The following is a 12,475-nucleotide window of genomic DNA, read 5'->3' as shown; positions in this document are numbered from 1 at the left end:
CCCATATTTATATTAGCTGGGACTCGATATTGTTGCTAATAATATTATTTTAATACTTTTGTAGAAAGTAGAAGTAAATCCAATCATCATAAATGACGAAATGTGAAGCTAATACAGTGCTTGCCACAAAAAAAAAAACAGCAAGGTTACTCGAGACACTAAAGACAGACAGAGAAGGGATGATACACAAGGGGGACGGTCTAATTGAAAACAAGGAGGTCAAGCAAGTACACATGCTATCCCCTGAATCATGGTTTTGTGGGGCTCAGAAGAACAGTCGTGTGATTTTCATGCAAACAAAAAAAAGTTATAGGGGTTACTATGCCATGTGTCGTTGCATATATGCATAGTTTTGGGAAGTTGGAAATGAAAGCCTGTTAGGTAGTGGAATATTGGAACAAATAAATGGGTCGACGTGAATATCTTGTTGGAGGGAGAAAAATGAATTAAAAAGATTTTGCTTTCCCACCAGTGGGATTCTTTTTAAGTCTACCAAATATGCATGCAAGCAAAATGAAGAAGAATATATATATGGGGAGATCACATTGATGACCACCATGCAAGTTTCAATTAAGGCTAATTAAGAGAATGACGACACACCTTCATTTGGTATATATTTTCTGTATTGTGAAGAAGAAAAGGGGGGATTCTAAGGCTGGTTTTGGGAGACGAATAGAAGGGAGGCGGATACAGAGCGTGAAGGAGAGACGGAGAAGGGTTTGCGTTCTTCCGTTTTTCCAATTCCATTTCGATTAGCTAGTGAATATCTAATATATTTATTTATGGCTTTTGAGAAAGCGATGGATTACTAATTACTTTGTAACTAGGGTTTTTATGGTTGAAACTACATGGGTATTAGGACATTTTTTATTGATTGGATTGTATAGCAATAGACCATTTTGAATTGAATAAATAATTCCATGATTTTATATATTGATTTAATAATAATATGAGTTGTTGCTCCACCGGTTTCGTATAACCTTTGTGCATAATTGTTAGGATCGAAAATATATTTGTCTACTTATTTCATATTTCATGCTTGGTTTAAATCCTTTCACTACAAGAAATTATGCTATCAGCGACACAAGCTGTTGTCGCTGAAACAAGGGTTTTCGTCGCTAAATTCTTATAGCGACCAAATTTTATTGTCGCCCGAATCGTCGGGAATGGTACGTCGCTGAATGGTTTCGGCTACTCAAAATTTGTTTTCGTCGGAAAATATATGCCAGCGACAGAATCAAATTTCGTGGCTGAAAGGTTTCTTTTTCTCGATATCTTAAAATTTGGTCGCGGAATTTCAGTTATCGGCGACAATAAAATATAAGTCGCTTAATTATTTTGCGACAATAAATATTTTTGGTCGGAAAGGTTGATCTTTTAGCGACTAGTTCATGCTGTAGCTAAACCATACATTTAGGTGGAGCATTTTCTTCATGTTCACTGGCAGCCGTAAATAATAGTTTACACAAAGGAAACTAGAAAATTCTGAAGAATAATTAATAAATCGTTTTTTATTAATAAGACTTACTAATCAATTTACATATATATATAAGTTCTACCTGTAGAAAAATATTGAGAACAAAAAAACACCGTTGAAATTACATACAGATGTATCACAAACAATGGTCGAAACATATCTTTGAAAATTGAAGGTAGATGTCGCACTCCGTTCAATTTAATTAGAGCACCATGCAGTAAGTGTTCTATCACCACTCCTTGTTAAATTACACACGCTCCATAAGTTCTGTTTCCAAAACAATCAAATTATTGATCAAAAGAAAAATAAAAGAATAAGGATCAAAACACACAAATTGAAACCGATCAGGTAAAGATGATGAATCATCTGATGTTAAGCAAAACTTAATTGAGCGGAGCCACTATATCACCTGTATTGGTATAGGCCTCTCGAGCAGCCACAATTATATAAGATGTGTTATATATTACAATAATAATAATTATTATGGATGTGTTATAGGAATGCCATGGTCAACTGACGGAAATCCATACGAACCTGCATTATCAGACAATCAAAATTTACATCAAAACTAAAACTAAGTTAAAGAATAAACCTGAGAACTTTAGAAGTAGAGAAGTTTATATATCCTAGTAAGGCTCGATAAGTGTGCGGAAGTTAAGTTCAGCTCATCAGCATGCATTAAAGAACAACTCAAGTTAGGTACCATTGAAAATTTACCATGGTTAAGCCCATAGAAGATTAGCAATAAAAGTGTATTCGTTTCACCACCGTGATGACTGGTCAGAACTTCCCATCCAGCTAAGAACAACTCAAGTTAGGTAGCATTGAAAATTTACCATCGTTAAGCCCATAAAAGATCAGCAATAAAAGTGTAGTCGTTTCACCACTGTGATGACTGGTCAGAACTCCCCATCCAGCTTTCTCGGACATCCTCCCCACTTCCATTTCCTCAATCACTGATCCAATTTGATTAACCTGTAGCATGGGAGGGTTCGTAAGAAAGAGTCTGAGTAACTCAAACCACTCTATAGAAATAAAACTGATATTTTAACCTTGAGAAGGAGGGCATTGCATGACTTGTCTTTGATTGCTTTCTCAGTTCACTGCAAAATGTACATTTGTTTGTTTTAGAAAGATGAAGAAATTAAGGAAAGAGGTCAAAGTTATTTGTCTCCACTAACTCAAACCATAACTCTACTTTAATTTTAATGTTTTGCAATAAGTTATTAAATTACTAACCTTCGGGTTGGTGACGAAGAGATCATCTCTCACAACCTGTACTTTGTCTCTACGTCAGCAGTCATCATCTTTGCATACTGATCCCAATCATCAGAATCATCCTGGTCAATGGTTCCAATTAATACAATTGGGGTACTCCGAGGAAAATGATTTATACAGGCCCTTCAATTTCTTACCCGAGATCTTTGATGATCTGTTGTTCTTATCTTCGTTTAAGTCCAATTGGATGTTACCAGCAAGGCCGGTGATATGCTGCAATAAGATCAACAATATAACACATAAATGATAAATGTGTTAACCAGCTATACGAAGAAATTCATTAAACATGCATGGCTACATAATTATTAAGCTTGTCATACCTTGTAAAGTGGGATGTCCGAAAATAAAGAATTTCAGATACAAATTAACAATCTTAATAGGAGAGATCGTACTGGTAATTGAAATCGACATTGATCTGAAATTATAATAAACATTAGCAATGCTTTCTATTGAATGAATACTCAACCTATCAACACACCGATTAAAAGTAGCACAATAAGACCATTTGAAGGCTTATATATCCAAACTCAAGACAATTCAAAAGTACGTCCCCAGAAGTCAAATATCAATCAAGCTCAATCAAACTGACCACACATTTAATGGAGGTTTACATGCGACATCAAAGAACATCAACGTGCGCCCAAGAATAAGAAAGAACATGATAGTAGCCAAGTATAAACAATTTTACTGACAAAAAAAGTTTAAAGATGGACTTGCATTTCGCTGAGGACAAGTTGCGTACCAAAACCAGGCCACGCTATTGAATCCTCTCACTAGAATGTCGCCAAATCCTTAAAATAACATGTTCCTGTGATTTCAATCCTTAATCAAAGACCTAAAAGATTTAATTTGAAACATGTTCCAAAGTCATACCGAAGTCAATTAAAAAAATCAATTTAGAGACTACTCTTGAAACCCTAGACAAATAAATCCTAAATGCATACAACAATTCATGGAACATAGATTACCTTTGGACAACTCAATTCTTAATCAAAGACCCAAAAGATGCAAGACGAAATAAAACCCATGTTCCAGAGTCATACAAAATTAATCGAAACCCTTAAAAAGTACAACTTAAAATACAAAATTCATTATAAAGAAATCCTGGATAAAAACCCCCAAATACAAAATTGAAAAAAATTAATTTAAAAACCTAGATTCATGATGCAAATAATATGAAGATTGAAAGTAAAATAAATTAAATAACCAAAATTAAACCACTGAATGATCCAAGTTCAAAATGAAATAAAAGTTAACCAACCCAGATGATTAATACCTGAAATCAATAAACCCAAAGAGCATTCAAACTATAACTCTGATTTTCTATTCTTCTTCTGCGATCCAGAGAATGGAACTGAAACCCTAGCTTTCTAATGGTATGGATATATGGAGGGAATAGAAGGAGGAGAATATGAGATCGTCTTTTTTAGAAGTTAAGAGAAAAAAAATGGAGATATGAAAATCAGTTTTACCGGAGGTGAAAGAGGGAAAATGAGATCGTGTTTTTTTCCTCATAAGAATTAGGCGTATGACCGAGAATCGTGTTTTTGGGGGTGGGGAGGGCGTCATATTATATCTTTAAGATGTGGGCATGATTTTTTGGGGTACATACTTGTGGATAAACAACTGGCTTTACCTGAATTGTCCGGCGTATATATTACTCTACGTTTGAACCAACTCATCGCTAAAAACAGACCCTTCGTCGACCTAATTAAAGTGCGTCCCCAAAATCATCTTTTAACGGCCAATAATATTGTCGCCAAAGTATAAAATTTATTTACATAGTTGTTTATAAGATTTAGCTACAACATTAAGCTTGGTCGCTATTTATATGTTTTGACGACCATCTTAGCTACAAAATTTTCAACTTGTCGCCAAAACTATTATTTTGCGACGATAATTTTCATGGTCGCTGTTTATCATATATAGCGACCAAATTCCATTTGTCGCTAGGATTTTCGTCGCTGATGCCATGTTTTCTCGTAGTGTTTGATGGGGTATGCTTAGAATAGTTAGGTATTATTTGAGAACCTGTATTTAGTTTCGTATAAATTTCTCGCTCATGCAATTTGATGGTGCATGCTTTGGTTTAGTCTTTTGATGTGCCATGCTTAGGGCGTTCCAGTGATATTTTTGCGACTCTAATATATATAATAGGTGATGTCAATAGAACGAACAATAAATAATTCATGAATTATGTTTCATTTCAGTATTTGAATAGAAATAGTGGTGGATACATTAAACCCTAGTTACCAACTCTCCCATTTGATTCGTTTTGTTACTTGAGTTTATTCTTCTCATTGTCTTTATTCTTTCAAAAATCCAAAAACATTTTTATTTGTTAGTCCATTAGAGATATTGATTACGTATTTCCACCGCTCCTCGTGGGAATGACCTGTACTTGCCATTGTTCTACTAGTTAGACACCGTGCAATTGCGGTTTATATAAATAGGTATCTCCGGATCCTATCATTATGGTTTCAAGAAATCTGTTTCAGATAATTCTATGTTTGTTCTTCATTCTCAGTCTGGAATGCTTGTTTTATTGCTCTATGTGGATGACATTTTATTGACTGGAAGTTCTGCTATGATGATTGATACTTTGATAGTTTCTCTTAAACAAGAATTTGCAATGAAGGAACTTGGAAGTCTGGGTTATTTTCTTGGAATTGAAGCTATTAGAAATAATGATTCTCTTCTTCTAACTCAGAAAAATATATATTAGAGTTATTGTCTAAAACTAATATGTTGGATTGCAAGTCATGTGACACACCAGTAGTTAAGGGTCGAAGGGTTTCTTTACATGATGGTACAGTCTTAGACAAGATTAGTCAGTATAGAACTGTTGTAGGAAGTTTACATTACTTAACAGTTACAAGACCAGACATCTGTTTTGCTGTGAATTATGTGTCCCAGTTTATGCATAAACCTACAGATGTTTATCTTCAGCTAGTAAAGAGAATTTTGAGGTATTTGAAAGGCACACTTGGTATTGGTATTACTTTGAAGAAGAGAAGTCTGACAACCTTAACTGCATATACTGATTCAGATTGGGCAGGCTGTCCAGATACTAGGAGATCCACTTCAGGTTATGCAATATTTTTGGGTTCTAATTTGATTTCTTGGTCTTCTAAGAAACAACCTACTATTTCTAAGTCTTCTGCTGAGGCAGAATATAAGTGTTTATCTGTTGCTTCAGCTGAACTAAAGTGGCTTGTGGATTTACTATCTGAATTACATATTTCTGTTGTCAGTCCACCTTTACTATTCTGTGACAATACAAGTGCTTTGGCATTAACATCTAATCATGTTTTTCATGCTAGGACAAAGCACATAGATATACAGTACCATACTGTAAGAGAGTTGGTGGAGAGTGGCTTTTTAAAGTTGCAACATATTTCAAGTGAAGACCAGTTAGCTGATCTGTTTACAAAAGGGTTTTGTTCACCTACTTTTTAAGTTTGTTGCAGTCATGGTTAGTTTCCAGCACACAGGCTTTTCCAAATTCTTGCGCTGCTTCTTCAAGTTCAGTTTTCAACACACAAGCTTCTGCAAGTTCTTCCTCTGCTTTTTCAAGTTTGGTTTTTGATGTTACTTAGTTTGTTACACTGTTTTCCTACTTTGTGTTTTTCAAACTGTCAGGTTCTTGTCAGACCCTTACAGTTTGAGGGGGTGTATTAGATATTGTAAATGTCAAGTCAAGATTATTGACTTGACCTATCCTTTGTAGTGTTTGTGTGAATAGTATGTGTGCCTGTAATGACACTACAACTACAATGACTAGTCTATTTAAAGCTAATCATCTTTCTTGTAATATTCACCTTATTGAATAATATTCATTACCTGTTTCTCAAATTTACTCCCATCCCAAATAACAAGTATCAACGAAATAAAAACACAAAACATCCGATCAGAAGCGAACATACTAACTCATTATTTCCAACTTTCTTTGGTCAGCCTATTTTTCTCTGCCTGCATTTATGTACCTGAGTTAAGAGAAACTAAGCTTTCGACATAATTTACTCCGTACAAGAATACCGTTAGGTCATTTGCTTCTCCAGCAATTCCGTTCTTTGGGTGGTACAAAGTTAACTTACGGGAAGACAACAATAGAATCTCACCGTAATTATAAAAAAACAGACCCCTCAAAAATCTGCTCCTGTTAGTGATATTGTAACGTTTCCCCCATGATTCTTGAACTCCATAATTCTGCATCACCCATACATCAAAACCACATTGAACTCCAACAATTACATAAAGGCTATTTTGCAGTATTCCCACGCATATAAACGATAGGTTTTTCTCCAAAGTCTCTTTTGGTAGTTTCAGATTTTTGAATTCTTTGTGGCTGACATCCAATGAGACTATGACAGAGCAACCACACATTTTACCTAACCAGTGAAAAACTCCATTAAGAAGCACCCCGCATTTTGGCTTATTGCGAAATGAATATGGTTTGGCTTGAATGCTTTCCCATGAGTTCGATCCGAAAGTATAGACTTCACCAAAAGAAATATTCTCCACATCTTTATAAACGTTTACCACCTTATAAGCACAAGTCTTGTCATCATAACCAAAAGCATGCATGACACTCTTTTTATTCGCATTCGATGATTTGGGTATTAGCTTATATTCTTTAGTTGCTGGGTTCCAAAGACATGTAATGTTCTGAGTCTTCTGATAACTCCATATGACAACCAAACCATTACAAGAACCAACATCAGACAACCGTGTATATTTGAATGAGAGATAATCCATACTAAAAACAGAAAAGTCAAATTCATTATACATCCGCGATAATAATGCATTATAACCTATGGAGTTAAAAAGTAACCCACTGCCATGATCACCAAGCATGAACTTAGGCTTGTTGTTGTTTTTTTGGATTGTAAAAGAAAGGTGCATCTTAACAAAATCAGGGTCTGAAATTAGTTTACACCAAGTTATGCTAACAACACTTACAGGTAAGTAATGATTTTACGGGTAACCTTACAAGTATTTCATGGTAAAGCTCTTCTGGAAGGCTAGAAATTGCTTCCCCTCCTCCTCCAACTTGTTGCTTTTGCAATTTGGGAGAAGCACCTAGGGTTGACATGTCTTATCTAGTATCTTTTACTGAGCTCTTAAAGATTGTCAGAAGAAAAAAAGCTAGGATTTAAGAAAAGTCTAGGTTTTTCTTTTTCCTTGAAGCATAAAGAAGTCTAGCTGAGAGTGCTTTAATGAACTAAAATATAGCCCCCTTAGCTTTACTACAGCGCATGGGTTATGGTCCGGACCGGATATTGTAAGTACTCCTGACAACCCGATACCCAATAATAAGATACCGTTCGCTGAATCGAGGGGATGTGCTATGATAAGGAGATTAATGTACCATACGTCCCAATTTATCTGGGGTCAATATCCAACAATAGTGACGCTTATTGATGGTGGATAAATGGAAATGTGGGTCATAGAAGTAGGCAAAGTATTCTAGTGAGTAATAATTTATTAGGCATCACAGATTGGAACAATTTGCAACTATCATTCACAGTCTATACAAATTCAGATTGGCCAGGTTCTTTGGAAGATCGGCGTTCTACTAGCTAGTGGCTATTGTATATTTTTGAGTGGTAATATAATCTCTTTGAGTGATTGTAAACATAGGACGGTGTCTCGTTCAAGTACTGAAGCTGAATATCGTGGTCTTGCTATTGCTACAGATGGACATATGTGGATTCAATCTCTTCTTAAAGAGTTACAAATAACTACACAATCTCCACCTATTCTATGGTGTGATAATCTCGGAGCCACATATCTTACAGTCAATCCCATATTTCATGCTCGAACAAAACATATATAGATAGATTATCATTTTGTTCGTGATCAAGTTGCTACTAAACAACTGGATGTCAGGTTTATTTCTTCTAAAGATCAAGTGACACACATTTTTACCAAATCTCTATCTAAAGATAGGTTTGTTTCTCTAAGATTCAAGCGAACGGTTCAAGATGACCCGTTATGCTTGCGGGAGGGTGTTGAGACAACATCTATAACGTGATGGTCAAGCCAAACTTATGAATGTTCTTGAACTCTATACTTAAAACATCTTGTACTCTAGGAAAGTTTAATGTTGGGTAATACTTGTGTTGAAAGTATTTAGAGTCTGTATAAATATGACTACTCGTTGTACATTGTAAAAGCATTGAAAATTAATAAGAAGAATAACTTCTCTGAAACTCTTATCTCTTAATCTAAACCTAACCTATACCTATTCTCGACTTTTTCCGTTCGTTCCAAGAAAAGTCAAGTTGGCTTATTTTTAGGCAAATATGAAAATGTTAGAGTATCACTTTTCCTGAAACGAAGGTAGTATTAGATAGGAGTTGGCCCTTATTCTGAGTCGGATCCAAATGAGGTGATCTAAGTCAATTCCAAGAAGAAAAAAACAAAACAAAACAAAAAAGACATTTACCATGCTTCCGAGAAATCATATTTCACCTTGAGCCAGTGATGTCTCTTAAAGTCAGTTTTCCAAAGTTTCAAAGTTAGATATTCGCTTTCCAAAATAACATGGATTCTGTGTACAATCTTTCAATGTTTTTTCCTTAGGTAATACTACCCAGCCAAATACATGGATTACATAATTTTTTTTTTTTGATATGATCCGCGATGGGATTCGAACCTCTGACCTAACAACTCGAGAGTTCGACCTTAGTCAACTGAGCTAGCCCAATTGATTTTTGGATTACATAGAAAGTGTTATTAAACGAATTGCAAAATATTTACCTGAAATTCTACTTAAGAAGATTCATTAATTGCTCAAAACAGAAAATTCACTTCCATCACATATGTAACAAGTATCAAAGAAATAGAAACAAAAAACAGCCTACCAGAAGCGACCATATTAACTCATAATTTCCAACTTTCTCTAAGCTTTCGACATAATTCACTCCGTACAAGAACACCATTTGCTTCTCCAGCAATTCCGTTTTCTGGGTCGTACAAAGTTAACTTACGGGAAGCCAACAATAGAATCTCACCGTAATTATAAAACAACAGACCCCTCAAAAATCTGCTCCCGCCAGCGATATTGTTAATCTTGCATCATCCATACATCAAAACCACGATGAACTCCAACAATTACACAAAGGCTCCTTTGCACTATTCCCACACTTATAAACGATAGGTTTTTCTCCAAATTCTCTTTTGGTAGTTTCAGATTTTTGAATTCCTTGTGGCTGACATCCAGCGAAACTATGACGGAGCAGTCACACATTTAAATTTTACCTAACCAATGAAAAACTCCATTTTTTTTTTGGAAAAGATAAAATTCATTGAAGAAAGTGCTGAGAAAGCACTAAAAACATACAACAACAGCATGCTAGAGACTAAAAAGACACATAAAAGTTTTTCCCTATTACAAGATACCATCCATTATCGTTTAAAAGCCCGCCAATCATGGATGAAATCTGCAAACTTGAAATGCTTAAAGGAAATATGAACACTTTCCCAACTGAATAGAGAAGCTTTCACCTGAAGGATAATCCGCTCCACTGATTTTTCTTTGTTACGGAAGATTCTTTCGTTCCTTTCTTTCCAAATTTGTTGCCATAAAGCAAAAGGCAGGCAAAATTTTAGGAATTCAATAGGTTCAATGTTGAGTTTCAACTGCCATGAGATAAGAAGCTCCATACATGAATCCGGCGGTCGCCATCTTGACTCCAATAGGTTTAGGAAATGCTCCCACAATTTCTTTGCAAATACACAATGGATAAATATGTGTGAAATTGTTTCGGGTTCTTGGTGACACAGACAACAATTGATGTTTGTAATTGCCATACCTCTTCGAAGAAGACGATCAACAGTTGGTAAACCATTCATTGCTGCAGCCCAAACTAGGAATGACACTTTTGGTGGGATGGCTGAATTCCATACATACTTTGACGGAATTTTTCTTTGTCTCTCTTGAGCTTGTCCTTGTTGTTGTAGTTGTACGTCAATCATTTCATAGCATGAAGAAACTGAGAAGTCCCCATTAGTCCCTCCAATCCATGACCTCGTGTCCTCTTCATCCCCAAAATTCGCAGGATCCCCAATTGTTTCAATGAAGGCAGCAACACTACTCATTTCTTCTTCTCTAAAACTAGATTTAAAACCCAAATCCCATGCTGGAGGTTGAGACCCATTGTTGATCACCATTTTTCTTATCACTTTTCCTTTCTTACTCGATTTTCTCCAAATTTTAGGAAAAAGATCTTTCAAAGGTTGCGCTGTTTTCCAACAATCCTCCCAAAAATGTACATTTTTTCCAGCCGAAACTACTTGTTTTGTCCCTTTTTTTAAGATTTTTGATTGCTTGAGGATATTTTTCCATAAACCACAACCTTGATTCTGAAAAACTCCATTAAAAAGCACCCCGCATTTTGGCTTGTTGCGAAATGAATATGGTTTGGTTTGAATGCTTTCCCATGAATTCGATCCCAAAGTATAGACTTCGCCAAAGAAATCATTCTCCTCATCTTTACAAACGTTTACCACCTTGTAATACAAAATCTTGACATCATAGCCAAAAGCATGCATGACACTCTTTTTATTCGCATTCGATGATTTGGGTATTACCTTGTATTCTTTAGTTGCTGGGTTCCAAAGGCATGTAGTGTTCTGATTCTTCTGACAACTCCAAATAATAACCAAACCATTACAAGAACCAATATCAGACAACCGCGTATATTTGAATGAGAGATAATCCATACTAAAAACAGAAAAATCAAATTCGTCATACATCCGCGATGATAATGCATTATAACCTATGGAGTTAAAAAGTAACCCACTGCCGTGATCACCAAGCATGAACTTAGGATTGTTGTTGTTTTGCATTGTAAAATAAAGGTGCATCTTAACAAAATCAGGGTCTGAAATTAGTTTAAACCAAGTCATGCAAACACACATACATGTAAGTAATGATTTTACGGGTAGCCTTACAAGAATTTCATGGTAAAGAACTTCTGGAAGGCTAGTAATTGCTTCCCCTCCTCTTCCTCTTCCAATTTGTTGCTTCTGCAATTTAGGAGACAAAGCAACTAGGGTTGACATGTCTTATCCAGTATCTTTTACTGTGCTCTTAAAGATTGTCGGAAAGAAAAAGCTAGGGTTTTAAGAGAAGTCAATTTTTTTATTTTTTTTTAGGCATAGAGAAGTCAGTCTAGCTGAGAGTGTTTTAACGAACTAAAAACATATATAGTCCCCTCAACTTTACTGCAACCTATGGGTTATGTGCCGGACCGGATATCTAAGTACTCCTGACAACCCGATACCCAACAATGAGATATCCAAGCAACTCTACTCAAGCTAGTTTCCCGTGGAAATCTCCAATTTCTCATATATTCCGCATTTTTTGCTGGTTACAAGTCCGACTTTTCCCAGTCGACGATTTCCTAGTTCGACGTACTTGGTCCATAAACTCGGTGCCTCTTCAACAGCTTTAAAATAGTCAGGCAATTGGGCTATGGGCTAGATATCTAGCAGCTAGATTGGTCATCCACGTCAGCTAGGGCAACCTCCTAAATCCTATATGGGCTAGATATCTAGCAGCTAGATTGGTCATCCACGTCATCTGGGACCACTATAGAACGCTGTTTGGTTCAGCGTTTTAAATCTCAGCCGTTGGATCATAAAATTTATCTCCCAGCGCTGAACCGTTCAATGTTAAAAACACTTTTTGAGCGCTGAACCATTCAGCGT

At 35.8% G+C, this 12,475-nt stretch overlaps 1 protein-coding gene and 1 long non-coding RNA gene across 4 annotated transcripts; both read right to left on the bottom strand.

Moving 5' to 3' along the window:
• Positions 1-1,519: 1,519 nt before the first annotated feature.
• On the bottom strand, positions 1,520-4,222 carry LOC113273481. Of its 3 annotated transcripts, XR_003322420.1 has the most exons (9): positions 4,032-4,222; positions 3,498-3,563; positions 3,076-3,170; positions 2,893-2,968; positions 2,717-2,817; positions 2,530-2,580; positions 2,195-2,452; positions 1,887-2,011; positions 1,520-1,744 (listed from the first exon to the last, which is right to left on the bottom strand). It is a non-coding gene; the product is annotated as an uncharacterized LOC113273481 (long non-coding RNA). The 3 variants fall into 3 exon arrangements; XR_003322422.1 differs by lacking the exon at positions 3,498-3,563; XR_003322421.1 differs by lacking the exon at positions 3,076-3,170 and having other exon boundaries at positions 2,717-2,968.
• Positions 4,223-6,733: 2,511 nt separating this feature from the next.
• Positions 6,734-7,850, bottom strand: LOC113271899 (F-box protein At3g07870-like). The gene is made up of 2 exons (XM_026521823.1): positions 7,718-7,850; positions 6,734-7,569 (listed from the first exon to the last, which is right to left on the bottom strand). Exons 1-2 carry the CDS (start codon positions 7,848-7,850, stop codon positions 6,734-6,736), a joined length of 969 nt encoding a protein of 322 aa, XP_026377608.1.
• Between the last annotated feature and the right edge of the window lie 4,625 nt (positions 7,851-12,475).

The sequence above is a fragment of the Papaver somniferum genome, chromosome 4, assembly GCF_003573695.1.
Source record: "Papaver somniferum cultivar HN1 chromosome 4, ASM357369v1, whole genome shotgun sequence".
Classification (NCBI taxonomy): Eukaryota; Viridiplantae; Streptophyta; class Magnoliopsida; order Ranunculales; family Papaveraceae; genus Papaver; species Papaver somniferum.
Note: the sequence above shows the minus strand (reverse complement) of the source record. Positions and strands in the feature narration are given on the sequence as shown.

Excerpts from the sequence above, each read along its gene's own strand:
- LOC113271899 (XM_026521823.1), bottom strand. The coding sequence starts at position 7,850 with ATGTCAACCCTAGGTGCTTCTCCCAAATTGCAAAAGCAACAAGTTGGA. Across the intron at positions 7,570-7,717 it reads CGTAAAATCATTACTTACCT|GTTATAATGCATTATTATCG; the intron begins GTAAGTGTTGTT and ends TTAACTCCATAG.